Raw genomic sequence first — 16,148 nt, 5'->3', positions numbered from 1 at the left:
ATTAGAAGGAGAGAGAGAGACAAAGGCTGCAATTAGAGCAGAAATGCAACTGAGTCCACTATAGAGCAAGCTCAGAGGAAAAAAAAAAAAAAAAATCTGCAGACTTTTTTTTCTCTCCTTTCTTCTGCCAACGGTTTTAACACTGGGCCGGCCATACTGTCATGGTTCCCAATGGCAAGGGAACGTCAGAGAACATAAATAACAGACTAGCTCTTGGGTGATGGAATCTCGAGCTGACCGTGAGCTAAACCTACCACACAACTAATAGTGGCCGGGGGGCGTACCTACGTTTTAACCCTAGACACCTTGCGCCAGCCGGAGGACTAACTAACCCTAATAGAGGAAAAAACAGACCTGGCTTACCTCTAGGGAAATTCCCCCAAAAAGGAGACAGAAGCCCCCCACATATATTGATGGTGAGTTCAGAGGAAAAGACATACGCTGTTGTGAAATTGGATTTTGGGCTCCCCCGGTGGTCACTGGTGGAATTGAACTGGTGTGCATCATCCTCTCTGTTCACCTGTTTCCATCAGGATGTGGGAGTCGCTATTTAGCCTTGCTCCTCTGTCACTTCCATGCCGGTCAACATTGTAATCAGAAGCCTTTCTGTGCATGTTCCTGCTGCTAGACAACTCCCAGCTAAGTTGGACTTAGTCCTTGTTTGTTTTTGCATTTTGTTCCAGTTCACAGCTGTAGTTTCGTTTCTGTGTCTGGAAAGCTCTTGTGATCTGAAATTGCCACTCTGATGTTATGAGTTAATACTAGAGTCTTAAAGTAATTTCAGGATGGTATTTTGATAGGGTTTTCAGCTGACCATGAAAGTGCCCTTTCTGTCTTCCTGCTATCTAGTAAGCGGACCTCAATTTTGCTAAACCTATTTTCATACTACGTTTGTCATTTCATCTAAAATCACCGCCAATATTTGTGGGGGCCTCTGTCTGCCTTTCGGGGAAATTTCTCTAGAGGTGAGCCAGGACTATATTTTCCTCTGCCAGGATTAGTTAGTCCTCCGGCCGGCGCTGGGCGTCTAGGGATAAAACGCAGGCTACGCTACCCGGCTACTGTTAGTTGTGCGGCAGGTTTAGTTCATGGTCAGTTTAGTTTCCATCCTTCCAAGAGCTAGTTCGTATGTTTGCTGGGCTATGTTCTCTTGCCATTGAGAACCATAACAGTTTGACCGGCCCTAAAAGGGTTAAATTAATTGACAGAGAAAGGAGAGAAAAGAGAAGTCTGCTGAAGATTTTTTTTTTTTTTTCTCAGTTCTGAGTGTGCTTGTAATTGAATCTCTTGCAAGTCTGCCTATATTGCAGCCTTTCTCTCTCTCTCTCCTTCTAATCCTGGAATGGCTCTGTGTTCACCTGTTTAAAATGGATATTCAGAGTTTAGCTGCAGGTTTGAATAATCTCACCACGAAAGTTCAAAACTTACAAGATTTTGTTGTTCATGTTCCTATATCTGAACCTAGAATTCCTTTGCCTGAATTTTTCTCGGGGAATAGATCTTGCTTTCAAAATTTCAAAAATAATTGCAAGTTGTTTTTGTCCCTGAAATCTCGCTCTGCTGGAGATCCTGCTCAGCAGGTCAGGATTGTGATTTCTTTGCTCCGGGGCGACCCTCAGGATTGGGCTTTTGCATTGGCTCCAGGGGATCCTGCGTTGCTCAATGTGGATGCGTTTTTTCTGGCCTTGGGGTTGCTTTATGAGGAACCTCAGTTAGAACTTCAGGCGGAAAAGGCCTTGATGTCCCTATCTCAGGGGCAAGACGAAGCTGAAATATACTGCCAGAAATTCCGTAAATGGGCTGTGCTTACTCAGTGGAATGAGTGCGCCCTGGCGGCGAATTTCAGAGAGGGTCTCTCTGATGCCATTAAGGATGTTATGGTGGGGTTCCCTGTGCCTGCGGGTCTGAATGAGTCCATGACAATGGCTATCCAGATCGATAGGCGTCTGCGGGAGCGCAAACCTGTGCACCATTTGGCGGTGTCTACTGAGAAGACGCCAGAGAATATGCAATGTGATAGAATTCTGTCCAGAAGTGAACGGCAGAATTTTAGACGAAAAAATGGGTTGTGCTTCTATTGCGGTGATTCAACTCATGTTATATCAGCATGCTCTAAGCGTACTAAGAAGCTTGATAAGTCTGTTTCAATTGGCACTTTACAGTCTAAGTTTATTCTATCTGTGACCCTGATTTGTTCTTTATCATCTATTACCGCGGATGCCTATGTCGACTCTGGCGCCGCTTTGAGTCTTATGGATTGGTCCTTTGCCAAACGCTGTGGGTATGATTTGGAGCCTCTTGAAACTCCTATACCCCTGAAGGGGATTGACTCCACCCCATTGGCTAGCAATAAACCACAATACTGGACACAAGTAACTATGCGGATTAATCCGGATCACCAGGAGATTATTCGCTTTCTTGTGCTGTATAACCTACATGATGTGTTGGTGCTTGGATTGCCATGGCTGCAATCTCATAACCCAGTCCTTGACTGGAAAGCTATGTCTGTGTTAAGCTGGGGATGTAAGGGGACGCATGGGGACGTACCTGTGGTTTCTATTTTATCATCTATTCCCTCTGAGATTCCTGAATTCTTGACTGAATATCGTGACGTTTTTGAAGAACCTAAGCTTGGTTCATTACCTCCGCACCGGGAGTGCGATTGTGCCATAGATTTGATTCCGGGTAGTAAATACCCTAAGGGTCGTTTATTTAATCTGTCTGTGCCTGAACATGCTGCTATGCGAGAATATATAAAGGAGTCCTTGGAAAAGGGACATATTCGTCCTTCGTCATCTCCCTTAGGAGCCGGTTTTTTCTTTGTGGCTAAGAAAGATGGCTCTTTGAGGCCGTGCATTGATTATCGGCTTTTGAATAAAATCACGGTTAAATATCAATATCCGTTGCCACTGCTGACTGATTTGTTTGCTCGCATAAAGGGGGCCAAGTGGTTCTCTAAGATAGATCTTCGTGGGGCGTATAATTTGGTGCGAATTAAGCAGGGGGATGAGTGGAAAACCGCATTTAATACGCCCGAGGGCCACTTTGAGTATTTGGTGATGCCTTTTGGTCTTTCAAATGCCCCTTCAGTCTTTCAGTCCTTTATGCATGACATTTTCCGTGATTATTTGGATAAATTTATGATTGTGTATCTGGAGGATATTTTGATTTTTTCGGATGACTGGGACTCTCATGTCCAGCAGGTCAGGAGGGTTTTTCAGGTTTTGCGGTCTAATTCCTTGTGTGTGAAGGGTTCTAAGTGCGTTTTTGGGGTTCAAAAGATTTCCTTTTTGGGATATATTTTTTCCCCCTCTTCCATCGAGATGGATCCTGTCAAGGTTCAGGCTATTTGTGATTGGACGCAACCCTCTTCTCTTAAGAGTCTTCAGAAATTTTTGGGCTTTGCTAACTTTTATCGTCGATTTATTGCTGGTTTTTCTGATGTTGTTAAACCATTGACTGATTTGACTAAGAAGGGTGCTGATGTTGCTGATTGGTCCCCTGCTGCTGTGGAGGCCTTTCGGGAGCTTAAGCGCCGCTTTTCTTCCGCCCCTGTGTTGCGTCAGCCTGATGTTGCTCTTCCTTTTCAGGTTGAGGTCGACGCTTCTGAAATCGGAGCTGGGGCGGTTTTGTCGCAGAGAAGTTCCGATTGCTCCGTGATGAGACCTTGTGCTTTTTTCTCGCGTAAATTTTCGCCCGCCGAGCGGAATTATGATGTTGGGAATCGGGAGCTTTTGGCCATGAAGTGGGCTTTTGAGGAGTGGCGTCATTGGCTTGAGGGGGCTAGACATCAGGTGGTGGTATTGACTGACCACAAAAATCTAATTTATCTTGAGTCCGCCAGACGCCTGAATCCTAGACAGGCGCGCTGGTCGTTGTTTTTCTCTCGGTTTAATTTTGTGGTGTCCTACCTGCCGGGTTCTAAGAATGTTAAGGCGGATGCCCTTTCTAGGAGTTTTGAGCCTGACTCCCCTGGTAATTCTGAACCTACAGGTATCCTTAAGGATGGAGTGATATTGTCTGCCGTTTCTCCAGACCTGCGGCGGGCCTTGCAGGAGTTTCAGGCGGATAGACCTGATCGTTGCCCACCTGGTAGACTGTTTGTTCCTGATGATTGGACCAGTAAAGTCATTTCTGAGGTTCATTCTTCTGCGTTGGCAGGTCATCCTGGAATCTTTGGTACCAGGGATTTGGTGGCAAGGTCCTTCTGGTGGCCTTCCCTGTCTCGAGATGTGCGAGGCTTCGTGCAGTCTTGTGACGTTTATGCTCGGGCCAAGCCTTGTTGTTCTCGGGCTAGTGGATTGTTGTTGCCCTTGCCTATCCCGAAGAGGCCCTGGACGCACATCTCGATGGATTTTATTTCGGATCTTCCTGTTTCTCAGAAGATGTCTGTCATCTGGGTGGTGTGTGATCGTTTCTCTAAGATGGTCCATTTGGTTCCCCTGCCTAAGTTGCCTTCTTCTTCTGAGTTGGTTCCTCTGTTTTTTCAAAATGTGGTCCGTTTGCATGGTATTCCGGAGAATATCGTTTCTGACAGAGGTACCCAATTCGTGTCTAGATTTTGGCGAGCATTCTGTGCTAGGATGGGCATAGATTTGTCTTTCTCGTCTGCTTTCCATCCTCAGACTAATGGCCAGACCGAGCGGACGAATCAGACCTTGGAGACATATTTGAGGTGTTTTGTGTCTGCAGATCAGGATGATTGGGTTGCTTTTTTGCCTTTAGCGGAGTTTGCCCTCAATAATCGGGCCAGTTCTGCCACCTTGGTGTCTCCCTTTTTCTGTAATTCGGGGTTTCATCCTCGATTTTCTTCTGGTCAGGTGGAATCTTCGGATTGTCCTGGAGTGGATGCTGTGGTGGAGAGGTTGCATCAGATTTGGGGGCAGGTAGTGGACAATTTGAAGTTGTCCCAGGAGAAGACTCAGCTTTTTGCCAACCGCCGGCGTCGGGTTGGTCCTCGGCTTTGTGTTGGGGACTTGGTGTGGTTGTCTTCTCGTTTTGTCCCTATGAGGGTTTCTTCTCCCAAGTTTAAGCCTCGGTTCATCGGCCCGTACAAGATATTGGAGATTCTTAACCCTGTGTCCTTCCGTTTGGACCTCCCTGCATCTTTTTCTATTCATAATGTTTTTCATCGGTCATTATTGCGCAGGTATGAGGTACCGGTTGTGCCTTCCGTTGAGCCTCCTGCTCCGGTGTTGGTTGAGGGCGAGTTGGAGTACGTTGTGGAAAAAATCTTGGACTCCCGTGTTTCCAGACGGAAACTCCAGTATCTGGTCAAATGGAAGGGATACGGTCAGGAGGATAATTCTTGGGTGACTGCCTCTGATGTTCATGCCTCCGATTTGGTCCGTGCCTTTCATAGGGCTCATCCTGATCGCCCTGGTGGTTCTGGTGAGGGTTCGGTGCCCCCTCCTTGAGGGGGGGGGTACTGTTGTGAAATTGGATTTTGGGCTCCCCCGGTGGCCACTGGTGGAATTGAACTGGTGTGCATCATCCTCTCTGTTCACCTGTTTCCATCAGGATGTGGGAGTCGCTATTTAGCCTTGCTCCTCTGTCACTTCCATGCCGGTCAACATTGTAATCAGAAGCCTTTCTGTGCATGTTCCTGCTGCTAGACAACTCCCAGCTAAGTTGGACTTAGTCCTTGTTTGTTTTTGCATTTTGTTCCAGTTCACAGCTGTAGTTTCGTTTCTGTGTCTGGAAAGCTCTTGTGATCTGAAATTGCCACTCTGATGTTATGAGTTAATACTAGAGTCTTAAAGTAATTTCAGGATGGTATTTTGATAGGGTTTTCAGCTGACCATGAAAGTGCCCTTTCTGTCTTCCTGCTATCTAGTAAGCGGACCTCAATTTTGCTAAACCTATTTTCATACTACGTTTGTCATTTCATCTAAAATCACCGCCAATATTTGTGGGGGCCTCTGTCTGCCTTTCGGGGAAATTTCTCTAGAGGTGAGCCAGGACTATATTTTCCTCTGCCAGGATTAGTTAGTCCTCCGGCCGGCGCTGGGCGTCTAGGGATAAAACGCAGGCTACGCTACCTGGCTACTGTTAGTTGTGCGGCAGGTTTAGTTCATGGTCAGTTTAGTTTCCATCCTTCCAAGAGCTAGTTCGTATGTTTGCTGGGCTATGTTCTCTTGCCATTGAGAACCATAACAATACGCAGTATGAAGGTAGGTTCAGCAAAGCGAGGTCCGCTTACTAGATAGTAGGAAGATACAAAAAGGGAACTTCACGGTCAGCTGAAAACCCTTTTAAAATACCATCCTGAAATTACTTTAAGACTCATGTGTCAACTCATGACACCGGAGTGGTAATTTCAGCCCACAAGAGCTTCCAGCTACAGAAAAATAACATAACTGTGAACTGGAACAAAAATGCAAAACAAACTTAGGACTAAGAGTCCAACTTAGCTGATCAGTAGTCTAGGAGCAGGAACATGCAACAGAAAGGCTCTGGTTACATTGATGGCCGGCACTAGAATGACTGAGCAGCAAGGCTAAATAGGATACTCCCATATCCTGATGGAAACAGGTGAACAGAGAAAGAGAAGCACACAAGTCCAGTACCACCAGTGACCACCGGGGGAGCCCAAAAACCAAATTCACAACAAGGCAGGTAAGTTGTAATTACCAGCCTATTAGTGCTTAGATACATTTTTGTTTTGTAAAGTCCCGGATACACACTTTCAATTATGTGGATGAGGGCAGCAAAATCATGCCATTCTACGAGGTTTGTGTAAAGGCGGGACAAGTACTCTTCAGCTTTATGATTATTCATAGGATTTAGTGCCCAGCCAATCAAACGTTCACTCACATTCCAACAATGCAGGCAAGCTCCAGCAAGTATTTGTAGGGGTCTTACATTGACCTTGACAACACACATTCCAAAATTTGCTTCATTCCAATTATCATCTAATATTGTAAAATAATCCATTACCTAATGACCTCTCCTTTGTCTGATTTGTTGACCTGACAACCGGCAGGCTGGCTCTCGTCCGGCTGCCTCTGATGAAGGGCCCTGTTGATTCTCCTTCAAACATGGCTTCTCCAGAATCAGCGGACACCTCTGAGAGATCCTCCGCCGGTTCTCCCAGGCTTGGCTGTGGACTTGACGAGAGCTTTGGACTTTTTGTCTATAAATTAAAAAAAAACACAATAATTAATTAACATTTTTGTATAAATATTATGCATTTAGTAATACTTAATTATTCATTTAAAGGGAATCTGTCAGCAGAATTTGACTCCCCAAACAAGTCCAGCAATACATTTACATGGCTAATCCACTCCTCCATTACTGAGAAATCAATGTTTAAATTGATATGCAAAAGGTTGCTAAAGGGCTATGGTAGATCTGAAGCCTCTGCCACTCCAGCTCTATTCCCCACCCAGCGGCTCCTTTTCCTGCTTGACCAACAGCCTCTATGCTGTGTGACTTTAGGTAAAGGAGTCATCAGTCAAGTAGAAGGATGTAGAGCTGGGCGGTTAATAGAGCTGGAGTGACAGAGGCTTTATATCTACCAATAGATTTATTTGCATATCAATTCAAACGCTGATTTCTCCTAAATGGAGGAATGGACCAGCCATGTAAACGTATTGCTGGACTTGTCTTTGAAAAAACTACAGGTTTGGGGGTTGAAATCCTGCTGACGAATTCCTTTAAGTGTTATAATCACATGACCATTGCACATTACAGTTTTCAATCAGGACAGCCAAGTATTTATGAGTCATCTGTATATTATTTTCAGTACATATGTTATACTTTACACAACAGCTCACAGCTGTTTATTTTATATAGATTTTATCTGTTTTCCTAAGCTAAAGGTTTAAGGCAGTGGCGTGGCTAAAGGGGTGATGGAGTTATAGTATTCCCAGACAGTGGTGTCACGACACCGCGACAGAGAGAGGCCAGAAGATCGACTGAACTCCTGCACTAAGTAGAACTGCTTCACCGTCCGATTAAACAGTGCAGGTTTTAGGATTAATCAGTTCTGTTGATCTCCCGGAGAACTTCGTCCTGAATTGTCTCAGCTGTTCAGTGTTGGCCACTCCCCTCTGGTATACATGCTCACCACTGTCACATGGGAGTTGTCAGTGATAGTTGTTCTACTTCCTGGTTTGTTGTTGAAGGAGAATTTCAGTGTCTGGAGTAGGCGGTTGAAGCGTTTTTCATGAGATTGCTGCATGGAGTTGGTTTGCGTGTTTATCCTTATCCTCTCGTATTTGTTTTGTGCCTCTTATTCATCCCCTGTTTACCTCTCTGTTGTTTTGTGAGTGTATTTGTATGAATGTAGTTTTCTTTCATCCCTGTCTGTCTTACCTTGTCTGTCTGGTTATTGTTTTCCAATAGACTTTGGCCTCACACCTCCCTGAGTGGGGGAGGGAAGAGATAAGGGTTAAGCTAGGAGCATAGCAAGGTACGAGACCCCGGCATCTCCATCATCTGTGGTAATCCAGGGGAAAGGTATAGCCTAGAGTTCCCCTACTTCGAGGGATCGGGTAGGTGACCACAGTCTCTTGTCACTACATGACACCTGGAGCCTAAACATGCCCAGTGGCCTGTCTGTTATATAACAGAACATTGGTTGGGGTGTCCTGGTACAGATTCTGCACTGGGTGACTGGGTCTTGAAACACTACTTATGGTTGAACACCTGCATTTCTAATCAAGGACACAGGAGTTGGAGGAATGACAGGTGTGTACATATGATAGAGATTGTCTATGAGGCACCTATGGGCCTTTTGAGACACGACATCCACAACAAAGAAAAAAAACAACGAAATAAACAGCCTCCATTACAGGGTGTTCAATTCCAAATTTATGTTTAATCCGCCATCAAAGCAATGAAGTTTCGACTCAATACAGCTTTTTATCAGTATCCACTGCTTGTCCCCATTTATTGAATGTGGAGAAGTTTTTGGTCAAAATGTACTCAAGATATGAAAAATTATGGGGTACTGGGGTCATTCATGTGGTGGAGGCAAGGAGTCCCTGACCGAGGCTTTATTTTTTATATTTGCTATACAACCCATCCAGGAATAGTATGAGCAGACTTTTTCTTCTTTATTTCTTTTTGCTCAGCAAATTTTTTATCTTTCACAAAGAAAGAAAAGAATCTTGCTAGTACCATCTTTTGAAAGTAGCTAACCTACAAGTCAATGTTTGACCCTCCCGGCAGAGATATTAGCCAAGCCGGTAACTCTAGCCCGTTAAAGGGTAAGAAACTGACTTGTGCAGTGTGGTATGAACATCCAAAAGTGGAATTAGCAAAATAGTTTTCTTCATTTCTTTATGGGCGAGAGGTAATTTTCATCCTTTTTGTATATGGAGCATTGTCAATAAGACTCTACACACAATTAGTCTGTTTAAAGAGTAGCTAGACTTATTGGTTTTCTATAACACATAGTATGTGTAATTTTTGTAATATTTTGCTTCCTTCTCTCCCAAAACACTATGCTGCAGTGCTGTTTCAATTCCCAATTCAAGCTCCTTTAGAAGCTCCTTTCAGCTGCTGCTCAGTGTGATTCATACACTGGATTCAAACAGTCTGTGTACAGGACTTGCCCTGTCTCGGCCTTTCTTTCTGAAACTGAGAAAGGAAAAGTCTCGTATACAGAGAGTTTAAACAAAGAGTACAGATCATGCTAAGCGGCAGTTGAAAAGGAGCTACTAAAGAAGCGCTGCAGCACAGCATTTAGTAGAGATTGAGGTAAAATAATGTAATGAAGTATATTACAAAAATTCATAACTTTGCAAATGCTGATCAATAACTACATAGAACATATACACATGTATTTTAGTTACTCTTCAAAAGGAAAAAACCATGTGCCATACTTGGCTATGTCTAACAGTCCCATAGACAATGGATGGAGAGGAGGCATGGACATATTGCTGCATTTCTATTCTAAAGGGGCAATTTTTGGAGATGGTTGTGGTCCAACTAGTCAGATGCTCAATGATCAGCAAATCATAGCCTATTCTGTGGAAAAATGAGACTTTACAATGATGGGAGTATCTCTTTAAAGGATAAACCGTTACCCTTTTTGCTAGGCATACACACAATATGAGCTCGAAATAGAAGCATAACCTGAAGCCCATGGACCAAATACAAAATCTGTGATTGGCTATGTGCGCACAGCGTCTTTAATCTGACGGCTCCGGTACCAGAGACTTTTTGCACATAAATCCGGTTCATAAAAAGATCGGAACAAAAAAGTAGCTCTGCTGACATTTTTGCACCCATTTTCATGGCGCTCTGCCACCTTTGTCTCTATCCCCAGCCGCCTGGTGACTTTTCCTCTTTTTTTTTTTAAGAGAGCAGAAGACCCCCAAAAAGAATAAGTATAAGTAATAAGTATATACTTATTTTAAACGCTCTATGGTTTCCGAAGTCTGACGGGGTTAAAAGACGTATCAAAAGACTGAACATGTACACAGCAATTTCATTTTTACATTGCTGTCCATTATGTCCATTTTTAGGCCGTTTCGCAGCACTTCTTCAGGCGGAATCCCCCTGAAAAAGAAGTCATGTGCACAGAGCCAACAGAGTCATAGCTACTATGTGTGAAATCATAATTATACTTGGGAATGAGTGCATTTCACTACTTCTGCACCCCCTAAGAGTTATGCGTTTGGTCATAATATAAGTAAAAATGAGCTAAAATGAGAGCTTCAGGTCAATCCTGATTGTACGCATATCCTTCTAACGAGGTGCTGCTTCTCGAAATTTTAAGTACAATGAAGAAAAGCCTCTGTGCCAATTACCATTTTTACTGGAGGATTGTTTAACCAGGTGCATTATGTTATTAGCGCCATTTGTAAGCTCGGGATTGTAAGAATACATTATATATTTATTACTTACATTTTCATTAGCGGAATAAGCCGCCTTCCAACAATTGTCGGCTTCTGTCACCGCCATTAAATTGTAATTATATGACAGGAATAAGTAGCGTGGAGAGCAGACCATCTGGAGGTCATGTCTGTGACATGTTGCTATTACAATATTAGGTATAATCTGGCACCCCGCTGTGAAATCAGTTGGATGCGTTTGCTCGGCAATTAGCAGGAGCTGGCTGCAGTATTTTTAGCAAGCAATATGCTTTCTCCTTCCATTGCACAATATAAAGTGTTTACTAAAAACACCCCGTGCGACGCACTCGGCTCCTCACCCCGACATTACTGATCTGTTGATGACAACCTGATGTTATTGAATTACGACCGTGTTGCACATAGTAGCACTTTACTCTGATTGATCCCGAATGCCAGGCTGACATTTCAATCAGCCATTTATTTTATTCTCCTGACGCTTTATGTCCATGGTGTTACGCTATTATGTCATTATGATGGTGGAAATAAATGTGTGGTCTTAATGGAAAAAAGCCTTTGATTCTGACAGCAAACCTTTATAAAAGGTATTTCCAAGATTCCAAAAAAAAAAAAAAATGGCTGATTTCTTCCAAAAACAGCATTTCAACAAGAAACCTGTACTGCTCCATAAGGCCAGTTTCACACATCCGGATATTTCTAGTACAGTCCTGTTTTTTTTAATTATTTAAAGAAATTATTTTTGACAACCAGCCAAGCTAAAGCAAACAGCTGGGGGCTGGTACACTCAGGCTAGTAAGGGGCCATGGATATTGCTCCCCTCTAAGCCTAAAAATAGCAGCCCGTAGCTGCCCAGAAAAGACACATCTATTAGAGGCGCCAATTTGCTCCATAAATTATGCAGGTGTTAGATGCATTTTTGGAGCGTCTTTACCACATTCATTGGAATTGGAGGAAAAACGCTGAAAGAATTAATACGCTGCAGATTTAAAACAGCGCTTTGATGCTTCAATTCTGCAAGAATAAAATAAGCAGCATGAGCATGAGTTTTCAGAAATTTTATTCACTTTGCTGGTGCTTTAAAACTGCAGTTTTTTTTTCAGCGGCATGTGAACAAGTCCTAAAGGCCCCGTCTCACATAGCGATTTACCAACGATCACGACCAGCGATACGACCTTGCCATGATCGTTGGTAAGTCGTTGTGTGGTCGCTGGGGAGCTGTCACACAGACCGCTCTCCAGCGACCAACGATGCTGAGGTCCCGGGTAACCAGGGTAAACATCGGGTTACTAAGCGCGGCCCTGCGCTTAGTAACCTGATGTTTACCCTGGTTACCAGTGAAGACATCGCTGGATCGGTGTCACACACACCGATTCAGCGATGTCAGTGGGACCTCAACGACCAAAAAACGGTCCAGGCCATTCCGACACGACCAGCGATCTCGCAGCAGGGGCCTGATCGCTGGTACGTGTCACACATAGCGAGATCGCTACTGAGGTCGCTGTTGCGTCACAAAACTTGTGACTCAGCAGCGATCTCGCTAGCGATCTCGCTATGTGAGACGGGGCCTTTAGAGTATGTGCGCACAATGTCTTTTTTTTTTTTTTCAGGCGGATGATCCTGCAGAGTTTTTCTAGAGAAATATGTTTCAGGAAACATCTGCATTTTTTAATTCCTTGAAATGTCTTTTTTTAGTGTATTTTTTTAAATGTAGTTTCCTGAGCACTTTTTGGACATTTTTGACTGTCAGTGGTGTTTTTGAGCCTTTTTCCAGCAATTTTGTGCCATCACTTTTACTGGTGTTTCCATTTTTATTTTGAAGAAACAGCAGTTTTTGAAGCAAAATCACAGGCCAAAAGCTAAAAAAAAACCTCCTGGGCATTTAGTTGGCACTTTATCAGGTGGTTTTTGGAGAAGAATCTGCCTGAAAAAGAAGTTGTGTGCACATACCCTTAAAGTGAATGGCGCTAAGCTGCAGTACCAAACTCGACAGATGGACTTGCGTGGCGCTGTGGCGCATGCTTTTTTAATTCTGAACAACCCCTTTAATCCAAAGTTCCTGACATATGAGCAGTGAGGTACCCTGTATGACCCTAGATTATACATGAACCATTACCTCTACCGACTATTTCCCCAACTCATCACCCTTGCAGCACTAACTTAGGCGCTGAATTTCCTCTCTAGCTAAGAATTGGGGCACTCAATGGCTATTTTTCAAGCAGATCATTACTTTTCTTAAGGGCTCATTCACACGTTCGATTTCTATGTACAAGGGTTACCTATGGGTTACCTGTAGCACTCGTACCTGTGGTAGTCTATGGGGCCATTCACATTACATGATTTCTTGTCGACAGAGTGGTCCACGGAAAATCGCAAAGAGATACCGGATTTTGACCCGATTGTCCAATCAAAATCAGCAATGCAAATCAATGAGTTGGTGAAAAAATTGGACGGTACTTGGGATGACATCTATATGTGATCTGATTTTCAAGGACTGTTTGAATGGAGAAGGATGGAGAAACTTTTTTTTATCTCTCCATGGACAACAAAAGCGGATGATGCCACTCGGACCACACTTGGCAAATCTGATCAAACTCCAATCAATCTCCGATCAAACTCTGATCAATCTCCAATCAAACTCTGATCAAACTCCGGAGTTTGATCAGAGTTTGATCGGAGTTTGATTGGAGTTTGATCAGAGTTTGATCAGAGTTTGATCGGAGATTGATCGGAAATTGATCGGAAATTGATCGGAGTTTGATCAGAGTTTGATCGGAGTTTGATCGGAGATTGATCGGAGATTGATCGGAAATTGATCGGAGTTTGATCAGAGTTTGATCAGAGTTTGATCGGAGATTGATCGGAGATTGATCGGAGATTGATTGGAGTTTGATCAGAGTTTGATCGGAGATTGATCAGAAATTGATAAGAGATTGATCGGAAATTGGAGTTTGATCAGAGTTTGATCAGAGTTTGATCGGAGATTTATCGGAGAATGATTGGAGTTTGATCAGAGTTTGATCAGAGTTTGATCGTAGTTTGATCGGAGATTGATCAGAGTTTGATCAGAGTTTGATCGTAGTTTGATCGGAGATTGATCAGAGTTTGATCAGAGTTTGATCGTAGTTTGATCGGAGTTTGATCGGAGATTGATTGGAGTTTGATCAGAGTTTGATCAGAGTTTGATCGTAGTTTGATCGGAGTTTGATCGGAGTTTGATCAGAGTTTGATCAGAGTTTGATCGTAGTTTGATCGGAGTTTGATCGGAGATTGATCGGAAATTGATCAGAGTTTGATCAGAGTTTGATCGGAGTTTGATCGGAGTTTGATCGGAGATTGATCGGAGATTGATCGGAAATTGATCAAAGTTTGATCAGAGTTTGATCAGAGTTTGATCGGAGATTGATCGGAGATTGATCGGAGATTGATCGGAAATTGATCAGAGTTTGATCAGAGTTTGATCGGAGTTTGATCGGAGTTTGATCGGAGATTGATCGGAAATTGATCGATCAAACTCTGATCAAACTCTGATCAAACTCCAATCAATTTCCGATCAATTTCCGATCAATCTCCGATCAAACTCCGATCAAACTCTGATCAAACTCTGATCAAACTCCAATCAATTTCCGGAGTTTGATCGGAGAGTGATCGGAGAGTGATCGGAGATTGATCGGAAATTGATCGGAGTTTGATCGGAGTTTGATCGGAGTTTGATCGGAGTTTGATCGATCAAACTCCAATCAAACTCCAATCAAACTCTAATCAAACTCTAATCAAACTCTGATCAAACTCCGATCAAACTCCGATCAATTTCCTATCAATCTCCGATCAAACTCTGATCAAAATCTGATCAAACTCCGATCAAAATCTGATCAAACTCCAATCAAACTCTGATCAAACTCTGATCAAACTCTGATTAAACTCCGATCAAAATAATTGATAATTTTTTTCATACATGTAAAACTCTGATGTGTGAATTGCCATGAATTTGGTCAAGTTTATCTAGATTTTGTAAGAACTGTAAGAAAACACTAAATTATACGTGCCGCTCAGAGATATCTGCCAGGGATTAAAGAGGTTGTGCAGCGACTTTCATGTCACGCACATCTTATTCTAATTAAAAGGACATGTTGGTCATACCTGCTGATGTTAAAGGGAGTCTGTCAGCACAGAATGACTGTTCAAACCAAGCACAGACGCTTCGTGCATCATGACGTAGCCAAACCGTTCAGTGCATATTGCAGTATACAGCTATTATCATGGTCTTGTATGAAGCCTATTCAGTGGGGTACCAGCATGGCAGCTCTGGGGGCTTTTGCAGGCCCTGGTAACTATTTGACACCCCATGATCACATCTTAGGGGGGCTGAAGGGTACAGTGCTCCTTAAAAGCCGCTGTGAGAGAATGATAGTGGCATTTCAAGTATTAACAGCAGCGATCAGAGCTAACTCCGACCACTGCTGTTACAGACAGATACTGGCTGTATAATACAGTCGGCGTCTGCCACGTATAGTCCGAATTCCTAATCCTGCCCCATAAACCTGCACCGAGCTCTGTACAACTATGGCCGATATACATTGCTATCATCCTCCCTGCAGTTCTTCTTGATGCCTGTGATTTCATATGGAAACCTCTTAATTATTTTTTTCTTATTCCACATGTTCAGATGCAGAATGATGGCGATATTCATATGACACATGGGGTCTCCACAGCTCCGCCACATGAGAGACCTTACTGACATTCACGTCACTGGATTTCTCCTACGCCAATCAGTATGGCATTAATAACATTCTTCTTCCTAGGAGACAATTTTCCATCTGACTCCGTGCAGACTGAAGGTCGGCGTTTCTCTGTACGTGTAAATCCAGGGCTCATATTCAAGGTGACATCTATTAATGCTGCCGTATGTAAAGCCTCACACTGATAAGGTGTCCGATTAATAAATATGCCTTCAGAAAATAAAGAGAATAAATGCTATAAATATATAAAATATGATAGATTTCTGCAGATGCTTCAATTCATTGTTATAATCAATAGGATTTATGCAACAGAAACTCAAAATGCTGAAAACAAGGTTTCTATATTTAATTTTTCTCAATTATTTTCCATGTCACAGTGTATATAAAAAAATCATGAATCTTGCAATTTTCACACTGGCCACTAGGCCATATACTAGACACTGACTGATAACACCTCTATATACAGTAGGTAACACAGGATCCCCCATTCACAATAGGTGATGTCACAGCTCACCTCCTCCTCCTGTACAATGCCTGATAACACCTCTATTGTTGTGAATTCCGTTCTTGGGCTCCCTCCTGTGGT

At 43.2% G+C, this 16,148-nt stretch overlaps 1 protein-coding gene across 10 annotated transcripts in view; it reads right to left on the bottom strand.

Annotated features, from left to right (window-relative positions):
• KIAA1217 (KIAA1217 ortholog) overlaps positions 1-16,148 on the bottom strand; it is a 506,736-nt gene that overhangs the window by 169,074 nt on the left and 321,514 nt on the right. For all 10 annotated transcript variants that reach the window (XM_077268372.1, XM_077268371.1, XM_077268369.1 and 7 more), the window contains one exon: positions 6,940-7,135. In XM_077268372.1, the coding sequence (XP_077124487.1) occupies positions 6,940-7,135 (196 nt within the window). The remainder of the gene's footprint in view (positions 1-6,939; positions 7,136-16,148) is intronic.

This window comes from Ranitomeya variabilis, chromosome 6, assembly GCF_051348905.1.
Source record: "Ranitomeya variabilis isolate aRanVar5 chromosome 6, aRanVar5.hap1, whole genome shotgun sequence".
NCBI lineage: Eukaryota > Metazoa > Chordata > Amphibia > Anura > Dendrobatidae > Ranitomeya > Ranitomeya variabilis.
The sequence above is the reverse complement of the archived record's forward strand: the minus strand, read 5'-3'. Positions and strand labels throughout refer to the sequence as shown.